Below are 20520 nucleotides of genomic sequence, written 5' to 3'. Positions count from 1 at the left end.
TGATAAAAAAGAATGAAAAGTGAAAATATTAAGGTAAACAACTAAGAAAAAAAAGATACAGTTAGTATATGGAGTTCTGATTTAAGGATCCAAATACATGATATAGTACCAGAATGTCCAAATAGTGCAAGAATTTGAAGAAAAGTTAATTTTGAAAGAAAATCTAGTAACATACAGCATTCTGTTCAAGTTACTGGATTTTTATCTTAGTTTTTAAAAATCTAATTTAAATATATACATGCATATTTAATATCCTCCCTATGTTTTCCCATATTTCCAGTAAACAAAATACTGAATTCCACTTGCCTAGTATCAAATACTGTGTTTACTCTTTTCAGGAAGAATATATGCCCTTACCTATCTAACTTAGGCATGGCATGTCCTTTGCTTAGCAGATGAATTATGAGAATTCTATCTTGCTTTTGTATAATTTGGCCAGTCCTTACTAACATACTTCACACCGAGTACCATCCATCGCTCCAGAGATGACGGTGCTGCCAGGTCTTGTCTTTGCAGATATGTGATTTGTTTTCACATGCATGTAACCTGTGGGTGTTCTTTCATGTTACCGTTGGATGTTTATGCATTTATGTTTTTGTATATAGTCTTACTATGTACTTTAAAATTTTTTGAACACACAGACAGATTCAAGATCAGCATATATGATTGTGTAGTGCCCAGTCCCACTTTTAAGTGAGCATAACTTATGCATTAACATAAAAATACCATACTCGTCTTTGATGTAGTTTCTTGTTTTGCATAAATGTAAAAATCCTAGTAAAAGAATTCCGAGCGATGATAATTTTCAGACATTTTTGCTAGTCACTTGTTTCTGCCCTTTTAACTTTCAGGAACCTCATTATTCTCACTGGGAGTTGTGACTCGGCTTTATTAGCACTGAGTTTTGTATCACAGGCGACATCAAGTATTCACTATGTGTGTGGTCAATTTCTTTGCCAAATGTGTCTCCTGCTCATCTCCTTGGTAGAAATTATAACCAGTTTCAGATGATGAGTATGGCGATTGTGTGCCAAGCCCACTAGTTAGAAGTAAATATTGAGAGCTATTTTTCTGTAGTGTGACTGTATGAGGTTATTTTTTGGTGTAATTGATTCAAGTTTGAATACCAGGACTGCCTCTTAAAAACTGGCTGATGCAACACAAAACAAAAGAAAGAAAAATGTGAGGGGGAAGGGAGAGCTCCCTACCTGAAAGTATGCATGCCTCAAGTACACCATAGGGACAGCTGTAAGTCATTCTATCCAAGATGGCATAACAGACATTTTGAAGACATTAGTGCTTGAAAAAGCCTTTCTCTAAACACTCTAAATGGGTGTCATTGTACATTGTGTATTACTCCAGTCAGGAAAATATATTTCTAGCATAATGGTTTTTTCCAGATATCTCTCATTCAATATAGTTTTCATTGGCCCCAATTTGGAGTTTGTGGCCCACAGGCTTTCTTCCCCAGATAATCAGGTTTCATAACAAGACAGAAGAACTCTATAGCATTTAGGAAAATTTTAATAACATTGCTTCTAATATACCCTTCGCAGCTGCCTTGGGAAAACTTGCTGAAAGTGTTATAAGCAGGGAAAGGGTGAAAGCGAGATTATAAATGTTTCCCTTCAGTTGTGCAGAGGAAGAGTCCTGTGGCACATGCTTGTTTCATTTGTATTTCTACCATAGTTGTTAGAAATTCTTATGTAGTGAAGATGTTTTACTCATCTTTCTGAGTTTTATAACCTTTCACTCATTTATAATGTGCTGGAAAATTGATACAGACCTTCAGGTGACTTGCCAAAAAAAAAAAAAAAAAACCAAAAAACAAAAAAACAATAAAAAAAACAAAGCAAAACAAAAAACACCCAGATCAACAAAATCTAATTGTTTAATATTTTCTTTTTCTCATAATGTGTCCTAAATTAGTATTTTAAAATTAAAAGTCATATTCACTTGAAGTTCAGTGCAGTATAGTTCATTTTCTAAGCCACAAGTCTGTGTGACCAGATCCCATGTAAGTGCTGTCTTTTCCCTTAGAGCAAGATAATGAAGAGGCCCTTCTATTCATCCTTGCAGCCATCAAATTATTCCATGCTGGGCATCCTAGCTAGGTGCTGTGACCCCAGTACTTGGGTAGTTGAAGCCATCCTAGACTATACATAGAGTTCCAAGCCAGCCTGACAACAGTATAATATCTTGTCTCCCAGCAACCCTCAACAACAACTAATCCAACTCAAATAACCAAACCACAATGATTCTAGACTAGGCATGTTATTTACTGCTGTCTTCCTTTCTGGTCTTGCTCTCTTCTCTTCATCTCTTGATCTTCTCTTCATCTCTTGATTACTCTCTGTTTCAAGTTCTTTTCGCTTATTGTTGCTCTTCCTACATAATTTTATGATCTCCCATATTTCTTTAGGGTAGCTTCAGAAACTGTTTTCAGAATTAAGATATCCTTTTTTTTTTTCTACAGATTTTTTATTTGAATTAGAAGCAAGTTTGTTTTACATGACAATCCCAGTTCCCTCTCCCTCCTCTCCTCCCCCACTACCTCCCCCAACTAAAACCCTACCTATCACATATCCTTTCTGCTCCCCCTGGATGGTGAGGCCTTCCATAGGGTGTCATCAGAGTCTACTGTATCCTTTGGGATAGGGTCTAGGCCCACCCTTCTGTGTCTTGGCTCAGGGAGTATTCCTCTATATGGAATGGGCTCCCAAAGTCCACACCTATGCTAGGGATAAATACTGAACTCCCACAGGTGGTCCCATGGATTTCTGAGGTCTCCTCACTGAATCCCATTTTCCTGGGGTCTGGATCAGTCCCATGCTGGTATCCTAGCTATCAGTCCAAGGATCAAGAGCTCCCTGATGTGCAGATCAGCTGTTTCTGTGGGTTTCAGCAGCCTGGTCTGGACTCCTTTGCTCCTTACTCACCCTTCTCTGCATCTGGATTCCAGTTCAGTTCAGGGATTTGCTGTGGGTGTCTGCTTCTACTTCTACCAGCTGCTGGATGAGGTCTATCAGGTGGCATATAAGTCAGTCATCAATCTCATTATCAGGGGAGGACATTTAAGGTAGCCTCTCCTCTGTTGCTTAGATTGTTAGCTGGTGTCATCGTTGTAGATCTCCAGACATTTCCCTAGTGCCTGATTTCTCTGTAAACCTAAAATGTCTCCCTCTATTATAGTATCTCCATTCTTCTTATCTTCTATTCTTCCTGACTCAACCTTTCTGCTCCCTCATGCCCTCCTTACCCCTCCTCTTCTCTGAGAACTCATTCTCCTAGCTCCCTCCCCCCTCTTCCTGTGCTCCCAATTTGCTCAGGATATCTTGACCCTTTCCGCTTCTCCAGGGGACAATATATGTCTCTCTTAGGGTCCTCCTTATTTACTGGTTTCTCTGGCAGTGTGGATTGTAGGCTGGTAATCCTTTACTCTATGTCTAAAATCCACATATGAGTGAGTACATACCATGGTTGTCTTCTTGTGATTGGGTTACCTCAATCAGAATGGTTTCTTCGAGTTCCATCCATTTTCCTGCAAATTTCAAGATTCCATTTTTTTTCCCCTGAGTAGTACTCCATTGTGTAAATGTACCACATTTTCTCTATCCATTCTTCAGTTGAGGGGCATCTAGGCTGCTTCTGGTTTCTGGCTGTTACAAATAATGCTGCTATGAACATCATTGAACAGATGTCCTTGTTGTATGAATGTGCTTCTTTTGGGTATATGCCTAGGAGTGGAATTGCTGGATCTTCTGGTAGACTCATTCCCATTTTCTTGTGGAGTCGCCATACTGATTTCCAAAGTGGCTGTACAAGTTGGCACTCCCACCAGCAGTGGAGAAGTGTTCCCCTTTCTCTACATGCTCTCCAGCATAAACTGTCATTGGTGCTTTTGATTTTAGCCATTCTGACAGGAGTAAGATGGTATCTCAGAGTTGTTTTGATTTGCATTTCCCTGATGGCTAAGGATGTACACTTTCTTATGTGTCTTTCAGCCATTTTAGATTCCTCTAGTGAGAATTTTCTATATAGTTCTGTACCTCACTTTTTAATTGGATTTGTTTGCTGTTTTGGAGACTAGCTTCTTGAGTTCTTTGTATATTTTGGAGATCAGCCCTCTGTCAGATGTGGGGTTGGTGGATATATTTTCCCAGTCTATGGGCTTCGTTTTGTCTTGCTGACTATGTCCTTTGCCTTACAGAAGCTTCTCAGTTTCAAGAGGTGCCATTTATCAATTTTTGATCTCAGCGTTTGTGCTACTGGTTCAGGAATCGGTCTCCTGTACCGATTCATTCGAGGGTATTTCCCACTTTATCTTCTAATAGGTTCAGTGTGGCTGGGTTTATGTTGAGGTCTTTAATCCATTTTGACCTAAGTTTTGTGCAGGGCAAAAGGCTTGGGTCTATCTGTAGTCCTCTACATGTCTGGATCCAGTTATGCCAGCACCATTTGTTGAAGATGTTCTCTTTGTTCCAGCGTATATATTTGGATTGTTTGTCAAAAATCAGGTGTTGGTAGGTGTGTGGGTTAATATCAGGGTTTTCAACTCTATTCCATTGGTCTACCGGTCTATTTTTGTGCCAATACCAAGGTGTTTTCAGTACTATAGCTCTGTAATAGAGCTTGAAATCAGGGATGGTGATGCCTCCAGAAGTTCCTCAATTGTACAGGGTTGTTTTGGCTATCCTGGGTTTTTTTTGTTTCTCCATATAAAGTTGAGAATTGTTCTTTCAAGGTCAGTGAAGTATTGTGTTGGGATTTTGATGGGGACTGCATTGAATCTGTAGATTGCTTTTGGCATGATTGCCATTTTTACTATGTTGATCCTGCCTATCCAAGAGCATGGGAGATCTTTCCATTGTCTGGTATATTCTTTAATTTCTTTCTTTAGAGACTGAAAATTCTTACGGTACAGGTCTTTCACTTTTTTGGTAGTGTTACCCCAAGGTATTTTATGTTGTTTGTGGCAATTGTAAAGGGTGATGTTTCTTATTTCTTTTTCCACCAATGTGTCATAGTAACCGTATATAGTAGGGTTACAGATTTTTTTTTGAGGTGATCTTGTATCCTGCCACTTTGCTGAAGGTGTTTATCAGTTGTAGGAGTTCTCTGGTAGAAGTTTTTGGGTCACTTATGTAGACTATCATATCATCTGCAAATAGCGAGAGTTTGACTTCTTCCTTTCCTATTTGTATACCCTTGATCTCCTTTTATTGTCTTATTGCTCTAGCTAGAACTTCAAGTACAATATTGAAGAGGTATGGAGAGAGTCGACCCCCTTGTCTTGTTCCTGATTTTAGAGGAATTGCATTGAGTTTCTTTCCATTTAATTTGATGTTGGCTGTCAGCTCGCTGTATATTGCTTTTATTATGCTAATGTATGTTCCTGGTATCTCTGATTTCTCCAAGACCTTTATCATGAAGGTGTGTTGGATTTTGTCAAAGGGTTTTTTGGCATCTAGTGAGATGATCATGTGTTTTTTTCCCTCAGTTTGTTTATATGGTGGATTATACTGATGGATTTTCATATGCTGAACCATCCTTGCAACCCTGTGATGAAGCCTATTTGATCATGGTGGATGATTTCTCTGATGTGTTCTTGGATTCAATTTTCCAGTATTTTATTGAGTATTTTTGCATCAATGTCCATGAGGGATATTGGTCTGTAGTTCTCTTTCTTAGTTGTGTCTTTGTGTCGCTTGGGTATCAAGGTTATTGAAGCCTGATAAAAAGAGTTTAGCAATGACCCTTCTGCTTCTATTGTGTGGAATACTTTGAAGAGAATTGGTATTAGCTGTTCCTTGAATTTCTAGTAGAATTCTGCACTGAAGCCATCTGGCCCTGGGCTCTTTTTGGTTGGGAGACCAGAATTAAGCTATTCTTGGGTACTATTCCAGATCCTTTTGTTTTGCATGTGTATATGTGTGCATGTGTGGGCACATGAGTGTGGAAATACATGTACAACATATGTGAATATGTATTTGGAGGCTAGAGGCTGAAGTCTGGTGTCTTCCTCAGCAGTTTATTTGCTAAGTCACTATCTCTCACTGAACACAGAGGTAGCCAATGCAGCTAGTCTAAATAGCCACCTTGCTCTGGGATCCCCTGTCTCTGCTTCCCATATTGGCATTATAGTTAGGCTTCCAAACTCACTCAACTTTTTTATGTGGTTGTTTGTGTTTTGAGTTCAGGTCTGCATACTTAGAACTATCTCCCTTTTTTTTTTTCTGTTTAAACTTTGATAGCGCCTGCATCTGCCAGAGTTGGTCAGGCAAGGGATTCATGCCTTAGAAAATGAAATATACTGGTGTTAGCTTCAATTGTGTATAATTTTTTAATTTTGAAAACAATTAATTTTAGGATACACTATGCAAAAAACAAAATATTAAATAATATTAACTTTTTTGGTTTCAAATTCTTATGGTAATTCAATGTTTAGTATATTCCATTCTCTGTCCCCCCTATATTTTTATTTTCCCTTAAAAACTCAACCTTGTCTCAAAGTACTATGGGCATTTAAAAATAGTGACTATTTGAAGCTGATACTGTTCAGTTTTCTTGTGTGCTTTAGGCTTTGGGAGTGGTTTGCTGCACGACCTCTGAACCACACTTGACTTTAAAGCGCACATCTGATACAGTTTCATACAGCTGTAAATGAGCTGTAGAATGTCTTCTGGGTTTCCACAGATTTCCTGAATTGTTCCCTAACTAGGCATTGAATCTGCTTAATTTCAAAAAGGATAACTGTTTGTTCACCTTTAGAAGTGTCCTAAGACTCCCGTAGATACAAATGCATTTGAGTTGAAGAATTAGCTTCAGCAATGTTGAATCTAGCAATGAACTATTGGAGCGTGAATGTCTGCATTCTTTTAAGAGAGAAATGTGGCTTGCAGAGAGTCTGACTGCCTTTGTGGGGCTGTCTAAAACGTCTCTGTGTGATCTTCTTCCCAGAAGTCAAATAGTCAGTATTTTGTTGTAATGGAAGGGATATTTAAGGTTACTGGTTTTACATGATGGGAATGCAGTTGGAAATGCCTCCTGTTGTTGAACCAGCCCCAGGCTGCTCGTGCATCTTGGATGGAGAAATGACAGCTGAAAGCATTTAGGCAGAATTATGGACAGCCACACACAGATTTATTATTACTACAAAGGAGGAGAATATGTTAAATGAACAAAAAGAAATGTGTAATTCAATTGTAAGTAAACTGTTCCACACTGGCTATTATAGAAGAATTTTTTGTGTAGCATAATCTACTTTTGTCCTAATTACTTTCACCCTCCATAGGGAATATTCGTGAGAGAATTGAGAGAATTACAAACATTTCCTGTGTGGTTTATAACTAGATAAAAAATAAGTAGTCTAGAAATAGGCTTCGTAATATTTGATGTGATTATGTAAAAATACTGAAATGCCGGCAATAACATCTTTGCTTATGTCAGGATGTATAGATTGGAAGGCCATGTCGTCTCTCCTCATGCTGTTACGTGATCAGAAGCACAAGCCTTCAGTTATAATTGGAACCCAGAGGAAAGAGGTGGCACTTCCCTGCTAGTTTACAGATGCTTGTTTTTGTTAAAGACGGGGAGGTATAATGCATTAGCATTGTAGCTTGAGTAACAGTTGATTGCTTGCTCCAACTTGACTTAACACTACAGTTTAAAAAAAATATAGTTTTTCTTATACATAGTGGATGCAAGCTCCCTTCATTGGATGCCTGGAATGACTGTGATTTTGTCTTAAATGCTTTTCATTTCATTATTAATGAATGCTTCTCATATTTTGGAACTTGCAATGTTATGATTTGATTAGTTGTGATTCAGGACTGAAATAGGTGAGTGCTCTTAAACTTCACAGGGAAAAATACAATTTCAAAGTCAATTTAACCCTGTGGGCTGCATGTAAGAGCACTTTGAACGTAACTCCTCAGTAATTTGATGTTTTAATTCTTGCCACAATCTGTGCTGTTCAAAATCAAATTTTTTACCTTGAGGAAAATGCTTTGGATTGCTGTAGAAGAAAGGAATGTTCAACTTCTTTCCTTCTCTGTTCAGTTTTCTTCCCTTCTCTAAAGCAGTGACAGTTCCCTGGGGAATCATGTAATGGTAATGAACTAAGGTTAGATAGACTTAAAGTTAGACAGTTTACCAAAGTGCATAGCCATTGTGAAAGTGCTGTTTGAATTTGATACTCACCTTCGGATGGCATGCCAAAAATGTAGTCTATCATGTTCTTGTCCTATTGCTGTGACCAAATATCTGTTAAGAAGCAACTTAAGGGAAGGAAGGATTTATTTTGCAATGCAGTTGAAGATATGCAATTCCTTTATGGCAGGAAGGCATAGTAAGGGCTGTGATGTGGGTGTGCATATTGCCTCTCCAGTCAGAAAGCAGAGAGAGAAAGGGGGGGTATTGTTCACCTAGTTTCTTTTCTTTTCACCAGTTTTCTTTAGTTAGAACATCATCCCAAGGGGTGATGCCACCCACTTTCAGGGTGGATCTCTGGAAACACCTTCATAGCCAAGTCTCTGTATGGGTCTCACAGAAGATTACTGTTCTAATCAGCTGACAATGATAGTCATCACAGCTGAGGAAAAAAAGTTGCATGTGTCATGTCCTAGACATGGTACAGTGCTAATAAAGGTAAACTTAGTCAATCACTACAATTACCATGTTTGTCACACTCACAGTTATTGTTATTGCTTTAAATTTGCGGCCACATGAGGTACCACTGAAGAGTGAATAATGGCTCTTTTCTTTTAGAAAATTGCTGTGGTTTAATTTGCAGTGTCTCGATCTCTTATAATCAAGATTACCATGTAAAGATTGTCTATCATGGTTCTCTTGCCTGGATGAAGAGAGGGCACATGGAACCAAATGTGGTTGTGTAATAAGAGGATTTTCAAACAATCTAAGGTCAATGAGGGCAAAGAGGGCCCTGTATTTTGATGCCTTATATTTATCTGCCTTAGCAGCTAGTTCCTAACATAGGATATATGCCATGTTTAGTAAACTCTATGCTTCAATGAATTTCTGTTCATAAGTCATATTTTGTTAATTTCATGATAGAATTACAAGTGAGTTTTGGTGTTTAGACATAAAATTAATCCATTATTAAGAATACAGAAATTGTGAATTAGTTTTTAGTCTCTGTAATATTTCCACATTCTTATGCTTAAGACTCAGATTGTTTTTCTTGTCACCATTATAAAAAATCTTACTAAGTGTGAGGATATTGACTGTCAAATGGAAAATTAAATCAACAATATAAAGGCTATGTAGGCTTTACTTAATGTAATTTCAAAATGATGGCTTCTGTTGGTTATCCTCTGTTGGATCTTTATTTTTAGCCTAGATGCTTAAAAATAGGACTGTGCTATTTTTGGTTTCATATTTTGGCAGTGTTTCTGAAGTACACTAGGATTTGCTGACAAATACTGTGGACATTGTATTTAACATTGTATTAAACATTGTATGAACAGAAGCAGATACATGTGTTTGGGAAGAGGCTTTGGTTGTCTGATGAGGCAAGTCCTTTCTATAAGCTGAGGATGTTTAAAAGCAGAATTAACCTGAGGAAGTTGATGACTTTTGATTGGGAAGTTTGATTATCTGGAGTCAACCACTGAAACCTGAATTCATGAAGAATAAGAGAGAAAGAGAGAGAGGAGAGAGGAGAGAGAGAGAGAAAGAGAGGGAGAGAGAGAGAGAGGGAGGAGAGAGAGAGAGAGAAGAACCATGAATACATAATGAATGCCAGGCCATACTTCACAATTGAATAGAATCATTTCTGCCAGTGGATAATGGGCAAACCTTCATGTTGAAGACGTTGCCAGAGTTCCAATAATTTTCTCAGCAGCAGTGTTCTGTTCAAGTGGGTTGTTTTCTGTCCCCTGACCAAGGCCAGATTCAGAAAGTCTAAGGTACAGAAGGTGGAAAAAAAACAGAATGTTGCACTCCAGCCCTTGACCATCTTTCTTTCTGTTGTTTCCCTCCCCTTGTCCCCCTACCCCTACCCCTTCTTTCTCCTCCCTCCCTCTCTCTTTCTCTTTGTTCTCTTTTTAAAGGGCTGTTTTGACATGGACATGTAATGTTGCCATGCTGTGGCTTTTCATTCATGTCTTGCTAGTTAAGCCTCACGACTGACCAGCACATGACTGATGGTGGTCACTGTGGTTTGAAACCCTGCATATGACTTAAATTCATCAAGACTCTACTTTGCTAAAGTGTTTATGGGGTAGAAGTCCTTTCATTTTCTGTGGTCTCTCCATGCCTTGCATTTTACAAAGCCAAAGTTCTCCCCTGCCTTCTAATTTGATCCTGCCATAAGAAATTCCATCAGGATGACCAACACATTCAAGACTTACAGATTCTTTTGTTGTGAACATGTAATCTTCAGTGGGTTCTGATATCAGGTAGCCTCAATTTCCTTTCCCTAGAAATGTTCCCTGAACAAATGAGCAGTATGGAAGGAAAAACCAGCTAGGTGGGTACTGAATTTTCAGTGCCAAAATCTTCACTTCCTCTATTTTTGCGTGGTCTATCAATCTAGCCACACTTGGAACCACCTACTCCATGGAAGATTGATTTGAAGTTCCTAGGCATCAAATATAAACCTGTCAGACAGAAGCATCTGTAGTGCTTCTAACTGCCATTACCCTGGAGACAAACAGCAGTGGTGTGATGAATGTCGGGGGGGGGGGGATTGGGATGATACAGGGAGGAAGAGGATAGTGAGGGAAGCAGAGGTGCCTGTGCATTCAGACAGGGTGAGCTGCTTGATACACAGTCATCAGGGAGCTGTGCTCTAAGTGCCCCTTCGGGATTGGAAGAAATTGCCAGAGATCAAACCTGATGGATCTGAGAATGTCAGTCCACCACAGGAACATGACCTGTTAGTCACTTGCCATTGAACCTTCTATAAGAAACTGAACCCAGATTCACACTGAAAAGTGGAGGGACAAAGAAGTACCTTGTGATATCATTATTTGGCCCCTTATTTCCATACTGGTCCAAATCATAAAGGTCACATGATCCAGAACTGAGGAAAGAAGTTAAAGGAAGATTTAATGGAATTTATAATTCTGCTCCATCTGATTTAGCTTAACACAGAATGCTAATACAGAATGCTTTTACAAAAAAAAAGAAAGTTTTTGTTTCTGTTTTTAAACTGCATTAATTGGAATTGATCTTTAAAAAGTAGGAAGGGGAAATAAACAGCTTTTAGTGTGGGTAGAACTATTTGTAAAACACCGATACTATACTGGACAGCCAAGTTTGGCCTTGTACTCCTGCTTGCCCCTCCTGTATTGAGATTCTTCAGATTCTTGATGCTAACCATGAAGAACAATCTAAGATCCATGATGTATGGCCACTCTGAGTGGCTGAGCATAGAGAGCAGTCTAATGGGACATGCATGAAGACAGGAGTCAACATGTAACCATGAAATGCTACCACTTAGGCGCGGCTTTCCCCCTCTTACTAGATTTTTATTGTTATTTTTTTTTATTTCAATCCTTCTAAATATCCTTTCCTTAAATTAAACAGAAGACAGACCATCATCATCATATGTATAGTATCTATTATGCACTAGCATTCAGGAAGTAGTATGGGTATTTTCTCATTAATTTTCACAAACAGAAATCTGAGGTAGGTGTGCTGATTGTCACTACACAGTGAAGGTGATGTAACAGTGAGAGCTTGTGTGGCCTGCACAAGGCGACATGGCTGCCAACAACTCTGTTTGTATGTGGATGACTTACATGCATTCATGCCACAAACCATGATTCCACGCCTTATGTGTGAGGAAATATAGACTTAAACATTTAAAGGCTTCATCAAAATACCTTACGTGTTTGTTCACAATTCTCAGAAAATTAACAAAGATAATATTGTTGAAAATGTAACGTGAATTTAAAAGCTTGACTTCAAAAAGATCTCCTTTCCCCAGAACTTATCTGTGGGAAATGTCTCTCCATCCTTCAGTTCACGATCCTGGGCCACAGGGCAGACAGTAAGCAGGTCATCTGCATCCCTTGAGAGTCAAAACTTTTTTCTTCATTTATTGTTTTATTTTCCTCCAAACTTTGTTTTTTTTCAGTTTAATCAACATGCACAAATACTTTATTGTTCAAAATATGAAAGCAATTCAGAAGTAATATAAACTCCACAGCAGTTAAACAATACTAGAGCAAAGACTGTTAAATTTAGTGCAATCATCATGTATCATTTATGTAATGTATGTATGTAATGTCATAAGAGTTCTTGTTGAACTCTTGTTGATTTTGGGGGTGCACATTAACAGGTACTTCCTTCATCCCTAGCATTTTCCTTGTTTGAGCTTGCTTTGTTAGTCTGTCAGCTCAGGATTGAGTCCTGCTACCCGGTGTGGTAATTTGTAGAATATACATCTGTGACTATAAAGTTTAGCATCTCCTCAGTCTGGGTTGACCCTGTCCCTTAGAGACTGGAGGAAAAGCATCTCATCTATTTATGCTTCCTGCAGTAATTTTCAGGTCTTACTTTACAGTTTGGAGAACTTTCCATCAAAGTCACCTGAATATATCCTTTTTTTTTTCCCCGGGCGGGGGCGAGGGTATAGCTTTTCAATTCTCATTTCTTACAGAATAAAATGTAGTAATTAACTGGTTTTAGAAAAAAGTAGTTCTTAATCTAGATATCAAATATATCGAATAAATGAAGTTTGCAGTAGTTGGTTTGTTGTGCTACAGCCCTAGTGTATTTTAATATCACTGCATCTTTGACTTTCATAATTTTTCTCATTCACTTTTAAAGAAGGTCTTGCTATGTTGTCCAAGCCTCACATTGTTCATCATCCTGCCTTAGCTTCTAAGAAGCAGTAGGAATACTAGAGTATGCCATCGCATATAGTTCTCCCTTTTCTCATTCTCGGTGTTGATTATATTTCGGCTAAACCTGCCTCTTTAAAAGAAGTTGAATTTTCCACAGTTGATTGGCTTCACTGTGTTACTCAGAAAGCAGATTTATCACATAGCATAGTGCTGCCTGCCTCTGGCTGGGGTCCTCTGCTGCGTTACATTATAATGGATGGGACCATGGTAGATGGGCAGTTGAGAAAAAAGATCAGATAGTAAGACTGGAAGCCATAAGGAATTTGGTGTCTCCTGTAACAATTTGCTATCACCCAGACGTCATGGCATGTTTGTAATTCTAGCACTTGAGAGGGTTTCTAACTCCAATCCAGTGTAGGCTACAAAGTGAGAGCCTGTCTCAAAGAAAACAAAAAACAACTCTGAAGCTCTATTGAGAACTTACTCAGGCCTCTAGGAGAACTATTTTTATCCCTTCCAAAGACATACCCACAGTGACCCAATGACCTCCCATTAGACTCTAACTGTTGAAATCTCAACAGTTTAGCACCACTTCCTTTGAAGTAAACTTCTAAAACACAAGTCTTTCAGTGAGAAGGTACATTGAAAATACTTCCCAACCACAGTAGACACTATCGGTGTGATTGGACAGACCTTCTGTGCATCATTTTGCTTGTTGTGTTGAATATTAAGCCACTTAGATATCATTCTTGTCATATGGATCTTATAACACACACACACACACACACACACACACACACACACACACACACACACACACACACACACACACACACACAAGCTGTATGTATAACCTTATAGGTTAAAAGTTTTCATATACAATTTTATTTGTTCTTCAAAAAACAAATGTTCTTAAGTACTTATTTGCCACTTTCTGAAGTTGATGTTAGCATAGCTACTTTTGAAAGAATGAGAAAGTAAATAACATAAACTCTCAGGTTTAGCTCAAGATGAATGCTTGAAATAAAACTTTCATATAGTTATTTGGGGAAAGCCCCATGTAATTTTAAGTTTTATTTAATTAGCTTATCTTATTAGCTATTATCTATATGTTTATGTCCTCTGTGTGTCAGCTGGCTGGACCTCATAGATGGAAGTTTCCAAATTGAACAATTCCAACAGCATTGAGTTTGACTGATTTTCAACCCCCTGTGTGGTTCTAGATGAAAGACATATATGAAGTAGCCCGTCTGTACCATTTTAATTTGTCTTTGGATGGCGTAGGCTTTCTCAGAACTGATTTCTCCCAGTAGCCTTCCTGAGGACGTTCTGCCACTTGCTAAACTAGTAATTCTTACAGGGAGCTGTTAGAGAATGCTCTGCCTTTTCTGAGATACTGGCACTCCCCTACCATACCCTAGTCAAACCTTCCATTCTCCTCAATGACTAACCTAATGCCACAGAAGCTCAGGATGAGGGGATGAGGCTAAGGCTGCCATGTGTCATTAGCAGTTGCCATCTGATGTACAATCAAATCCCATTAACAAAATTTGAATTGTGGACATGATGATTTCAGCAAGGTCCTTGAATGCTTTATATTCTCCGTCACCCAGAAACACTTGATCATACATTTTGTCTTGTACCTTATGTGGTGCTTTACAGTAAGAGAACTGCCGGGGTTTAGCCTCTATCAGTCCCATGCTACAGAGACCATCTATTCTGGGCTGATGTCTTGGGGCTGCAATGGGAGCCATCCGAACAGCCCTGGGTCCATCCCTGAGTCGGAGAGTGTGGATCAGGAAACTCCTAGCTACCCAGCAGTGTTAAGGACCACACAGAAACATCTTGTCATCTCAGAAGGGCTCTGAGTCCATGCTGGAGAATGGAGTTCTTGGTTTATTCAAGCATCCTCTTAAATAGTTTTCCAGCTGAGGGGGTGATATCAGAAGACATCTATTATCATGTATAAAGCTGATATCAAATATTTCCTTTAATCCTAGGGTCATGTCCTTACCAGCCTCTCACCAATCCCTAGGCAGGGATATAAAACCCTCAGAATAGGTGTGGGCCCACCCAGGGCCTAGGTCTATTGTTATGCCAAGCAGTCAGGAGGTAATTAGCCTGCATCTGAAAGAAAATTCAGGCTCCTGGAATCCAGCTGAGGTTTGCATCCCCAAAGTATCATAATCTTTTTTTTGGCCCAGACAGAGAACAAAAGTTTTGACTAAACTACTGCTTTAAGAAAGCCTTGTGTCAGGCTGGAGAGATGGCTCAGAAGTTAAGAGCACCTGCCTCTTTTCCAGAGGTCCTGAGTTCAATTCCCAGCAACCACATGGTGGCTCACAACCATCTCATTATGAGATCTGGTGCCCTCCTCTGGTGTGCAGATATACATGGAAGCAGAATGTTGTATACATAATAAATAAATGAAATCTTAAAAAAAAAGAGAGAGAGAGCTTTGTGTCATTGACCATGTAAGCAAAAGTGAGTTAAGGAAAGGTATTATTATTGGCTTATTAACTTCTCATACTTGAAAAATAACTGCATATCATCTTAGTGTTTAAATGAGTAACTGTCTTTTTAAAGTTATTATTTAGAATTTGTTTTCGTTAATTTACAATTTATACTTAAATATAGTTCTTGAAAACTAAAAAAAAATTGTGTATATGCATGAAAAATCCAGTTGTTGATTTAATTATCATATTATGGTTTCTAATATTTTCAACTCACATAAAGCAAATAAGAACTTAAACTTTTCATTCATGGAAAACTTGTGATTGGAGTTTTGTTATGTATCAGAATATATATTCAATGAGGAAATTGACCCTCAGCAAACTATAAACATGTATTCCTTTTAAGACATGCATGTTTGACATCAAACCTAAACGAGAAGATGGTGAAGTGTGTGTGTGTGGGCGGGGGTGGGGGGTGGGGGGTGGAGCATGCAACCACAGCACTGGAAAATCCACCTACATGTCCTGGATTTGTCTCATCTGGAAGGTAATAGTGACTTTGAAGTAGAAAAATGTTGCTTCATCTTTCTATAGCCAGAGCGGCATTAACACATGTCCATTTTTTCCCCAGCACACTGACTTATGTCAGTACATGGACAAGCACCCTGGAGGACTCCACCCAGAGAATGTGAAGGTAGGAAAAGGGATAAAGCCAACAGTTCACATGCTTCATATGCATTTTTTGTTTGTTTTGTTTTTGTTTTGTTTTGTTTTTCGAGACAGGGTTTCCCTGTACCTTTGGAGGGTGTCCTGGAACTAGCTCTTGTAGACCAGGCTGGTCTTGAACTCACAGACATCCACCTGTCTCTGCCTCCCAAGTGCTGGGATTAAAGGCCTGCACCACCACCGCCCGGCTTCATATGCAGTTTTCGAGCCTAAGACTAATATCTCTGCAACCATTTGAAAGGTTTTTTTTTGTTTCAATCTTCTGTGTAAAAGATATCAAATTAAGAACAACCCGTTGTTGTTTTAATTGGTTGAAATTAATTTTTTAATTAATTTTTTAATTAATTAAATTAATTTCATTAATTAATTAATTAATGAAATTAATTTTTACGTTAAGTAGTTTTCCTATAGGAACACTTAGATTTTTTTTTCAGTACTTTGTGGTACCTTTTATATCATATGTTTCATATAATGAAGTAAATGATAATTTCAGATAACTGAGTTCAAAGAGCATTTGTGATGTATAAGTTGAGAGCATTTGCTCAAGTTTTTGCAAAACAAAAATATACAATTTGTCTGTTCTTTCTTCAGGCATTTACTATATCCTATTCCTCTTGAGTTTTTTCATCTTGGTTTTAAGAATGTTGTCATGAAAACTAAAGGAAGATTTAAAAAACTGATTAGAATATGTTTCTTGTTATGGCCACATGTTGATAACTGTGTATTTTGATTCTCTTGCTAGGATTCAGACATTTATACATGAGTTTCCTACTGTACTTAAGAGTTTTATTAATTGTTATGATTAATGTTAACAACATTGTACTAAAAGAAAATGTCAGTTTAAAACAGAAAAAAGAAGGAAGGGAGGGAGGGAGGAAGGAAGGGAGAGAGGAAGAAAGAAAGAAAGAAAGAAAGAAAGAAAGAAAGAAAGAAAGAAAGAAAGAAAGAAGGTACCACTCTAGCAAAAGTGAGATGGTGAAAAAACAGTTTGAAAATTTTTATGCAAAATTATTTCCAACCCAGCATTACATTCAGACCACCAAGGGAAGAATTAGGGTGAATTGTATTCATGCCCATTATAATGACAGCATCACAGTGATGTGGTCCATTCGGGACTCACATTTCACAGAAAATAAATATCAGAATCACTGACATTGAGACATTTATTAACAGACCTTTGTTCAATGTTTATTTCCCTATGCTACAAAATTAATACATTACATTATTGTTATTAGCTGTAATATGACATTATAAGCAATTGGTCATGTGGGTTTATCTCTATTTTCATATTGAAGATAATAGTGATCTCTGAAACTACAAAAAAATTAGAAACTAGACACATTGAGTTTGAATATCCTGTGTTCTGGCATCTGACTTGCAGACCATGGATGCTGACAGCCCCACTTCCTTGGGAGGCTACTCACCTATTTATATGTTGATTTTTCCTCAGGGTTACATTTATGAGTTACACTGCAGGTGAAATTATTCTCAAAGGTGTCTGACAATGACATAGTGACAGATGTCCCATGGGTATTTCTGTTTGATATACTAACATATTTTTCCATGTGGTGTTATTTATTGTTGCTTAAATCCATGAATACAAAATGAAGAACATAATAATAATATTTACTAAATTAACAACTGTTCATAATGCTGGGTTAGATATTGATTAAAAGGAAACTGGTTGAGCTAAAAATAAGACATTGAAACAGTTCTGTGTTTTAAGAAGATTTAAAAATCAGGCAAATGTTTTTACTTTAGAGAGTATACCCTGGGCTGTCAAGATGGTTCAGTGGGTCAAAGTAGTTGTCACACACAGGTTTGAAGACCTACTTAGAATCACATGATCCCATTGTGGAAGGATAGCACCGACTCCAAAATTTGTCTTCCACAATCACTTATATGTCCACACTCCCATATAAACCATACAAAAATAGCAATACAATATTTACATTAAAATATATATTAAGAGGCCGTGTCCTTTTAATTAATCTTGTTCAGTGTTTGACTAAATCTGTCAGGTATCATCAAATAATCAGAAGACATTGCTCAATACAAATTGTGGTTAAAAAAAAAGTGAAACAATCAAATTCTTTTGCATACAGGTTTGTCAGTTTTGACTACTAGTTTTCTCAGTATGCAACTTGACAATGTATAGAAATGTCTTAAAATTTATCTTAAATTTACAGATTTTCTTTGTTTTTATTTCATACATACTTTTTTGCTATAAAATGTCAGCATAAGATAGGGAGATGGCTCCATGGTAAGAGTTCTTGCCACCAATTCCAAAGACCTGGATTTAGTGTCTAGAACCCACATGGAGAGAGCAAACACCCACAGCTTTTCCCCTAAAGCACAGTGTCACACATGCTCTCTTTAAGCATACAGACAGATGATAGAATCTATAAGGTCAATGCACTTGTAAATTGAAGGAATTTTTCTTTAAGTTTGATTTGGGCAGAATTTCAAGTACCACAAACATACTGTGTTCTGGGAGAATAGAGAGAAAGAGAGAATACCTGGACTGCCCTGTGGCCTGTGATGCAGGAGCATCTGGAACATTTTTTTTAAATTAATTTGGTACTAATTTTGGGCAAAATCTTTGTGAAAGTTGTATTATTTTTGTGTAGCATTCTTGGGAAGTACTGGAATAAGGTCAGGAAAATAAGTCAGTGTTAACTGAATTCCCCAAACCACGATGCTTGCTTTAATTGCCTACAGAATGTGTCTGTTATTACTGTGGTATTCTGAAATAAATATTAACTCTTAACTAATAGTTCATTTCTAAGCATTATATACATTTTTGACAAATGAGTAATTTCAGCAATTAGTTACTTAGAGATCAATTTAAAACCTGATGTAAAAGCCCGAGGACAGGGCCTTATTATAAATATTTATGATGATTAAAGACATAGCAACCCATTTCTACAGCATGAAAATTGGCACATAGGAACCTGCTTAGCTTTCTTGGAGACTACTTATTTTTCCATATTTTAGATACTGTCTACTTTAAAGCATACTAGAGTTTGGTCATAATTGAGCTACACACAAAACTTGTATCAGTTTGTAATCTTATACCTATTAGTGAGCTGTAGATTGGCTATTGAATTTTTTAAACACAGAAACAATTTAAATGTTCCCCTTTATTCAGGTTTCATGTATTTAAAAATTGATAAACCCGAGAGACTGGAAATTAAGGTTCATGGAAAAAAAGAAAAGATTAATTGATGCTGTCTGTAGCTGACATAGTTGTAGATGATGGCATGCTATTATCATGATGAGATTGGGTCTTCCTGTGTTTTATGTAATGTATTTCCATTTCTGTGGTTTAATGACTTTTCTAAATGATTCTTTGCAAAATTATATTTCCCATTTAAAAAAAAATAACTGAAAACTACCAGCGTAATTTTGAACTCCCTGCGTTATTCCCTGACTAATCTGCAATACTCTTGGTATAAAAACTAACTCTTGGTTATCATTTCAATTAAAATAGTATGAGGTTTATTATGGTTGAAAAGTTGCTTTCTCTTTCTTAATCCAGAAAACAAGCAGGTGTATAACAGATAAAATAATGTTATGCCAAATTAAGATTGTCTTATACAGATGGCACTGAGAATTGGTTCCAAAATGAGACTTTGTGCTGTTTAGAGAGAAAACCAAATGACACCTGATTTTTCTCCACAGTCTTCATTAGAGCTCTCACTGACCTAGTAATTATACCCTCTGATTCATACCCAGGAATACTATAGAGCTTTTCCTATTTCTGTATGTTAGGAAATATGATTTTTACACAAGCCCATTAAATATTGTTTTTAAAAAATTCTACATGAATTCTTAGTGACTGCCTAGGAATGTCCTGAACACACTTGTCCTGTTTTTGTTATGAGAAATAATATTCCCTATCCAGAAATTAAAGGTTTGATAATAAAATTATGATAAAATTGTACATATCAGTTCATATTTTATTAGACATGCTAGGGGGCAGCTAAGAAGTGAATTTTTGTCATTAACATGTGGGGTCAGCATTTCAGTGATTCCATTTGCTGATATGTTTCTAAACCACTTGGATCTGACAGGGGAAACGAGGCCAGATGAGTAAATAGTACACTCTTCAGTTGCAGTATTTTAAAACTGGAATTTAAAGGGTGGTAGAATGCAGCCGCTGGGGGCATGGTATATGTAGTTTTGAGGCAGAAGCACCCAACAGGATGTACCCAATGGGAACAGAGAACATGTCATCCTGGGATTCAGACTTTAAGCCAGTCTATTCTCCCTGCCTCTCTCCATTCATCAGTGGACATTACGCAGTAAATTAGTGTTCCATGTTCATTAAGTCAGACAAGATGCCCATATGGGAAATCCGAAGGTGCAGTGAGTTGCATACTCTACTTAAGGATCTTTCTGATTGTCTTCAATAAGCATGACTTTTGTGTGACAAGCCAGCAAAGTCCATAGGTGGTATCTCATTACTGTTAAGTTTCTATTACTTCACACACCACTCGGAGGTTATTAAGAGAAATTCA

At 37.6% G+C, this 20520-nt stretch overlaps 1 protein-coding gene across 7 annotated transcripts in view; it reads left to right on the top strand.

The window, feature by feature from the left end:
* The window catches only part of Cdk14 (cyclin dependent kinase 14), a 554492-nt gene that overhangs the window by 241359 nt on the left and 292613 nt on the right, over nucleotides 1-20520 (top strand). For all 7 annotated transcript variants that reach the window (XR_004771639.1, XM_035450611.1, XM_027391584.2 and 4 more), the window contains one exon: nucleotides 15903-15965. Coding sequence is in view for 6 of the 7 variants with exons in the window: in XM_035450611.1 (XP_035306502.1) it covers nucleotides 15903-15965 (63 nt within the window). In the remaining variant the exon portion in view is untranslated. The remainder of the gene's footprint in view (nucleotides 1-15902; nucleotides 15966-20520) is intronic.

Source organism: Cricetulus griseus (genome assembly GCF_003668045.3).
Source record: "Cricetulus griseus strain 17A/GY chromosome 1 unlocalized genomic scaffold, alternate assembly CriGri-PICRH-1.0 chr1_0, whole genome shotgun sequence".
NCBI classification, from domain to species: domain Eukaryota; kingdom Metazoa; phylum Chordata; class Mammalia; order Rodentia; family Cricetidae; genus Cricetulus; species Cricetulus griseus.
This window is presented reverse-complemented; position numbering and strand designations above follow the sequence as displayed.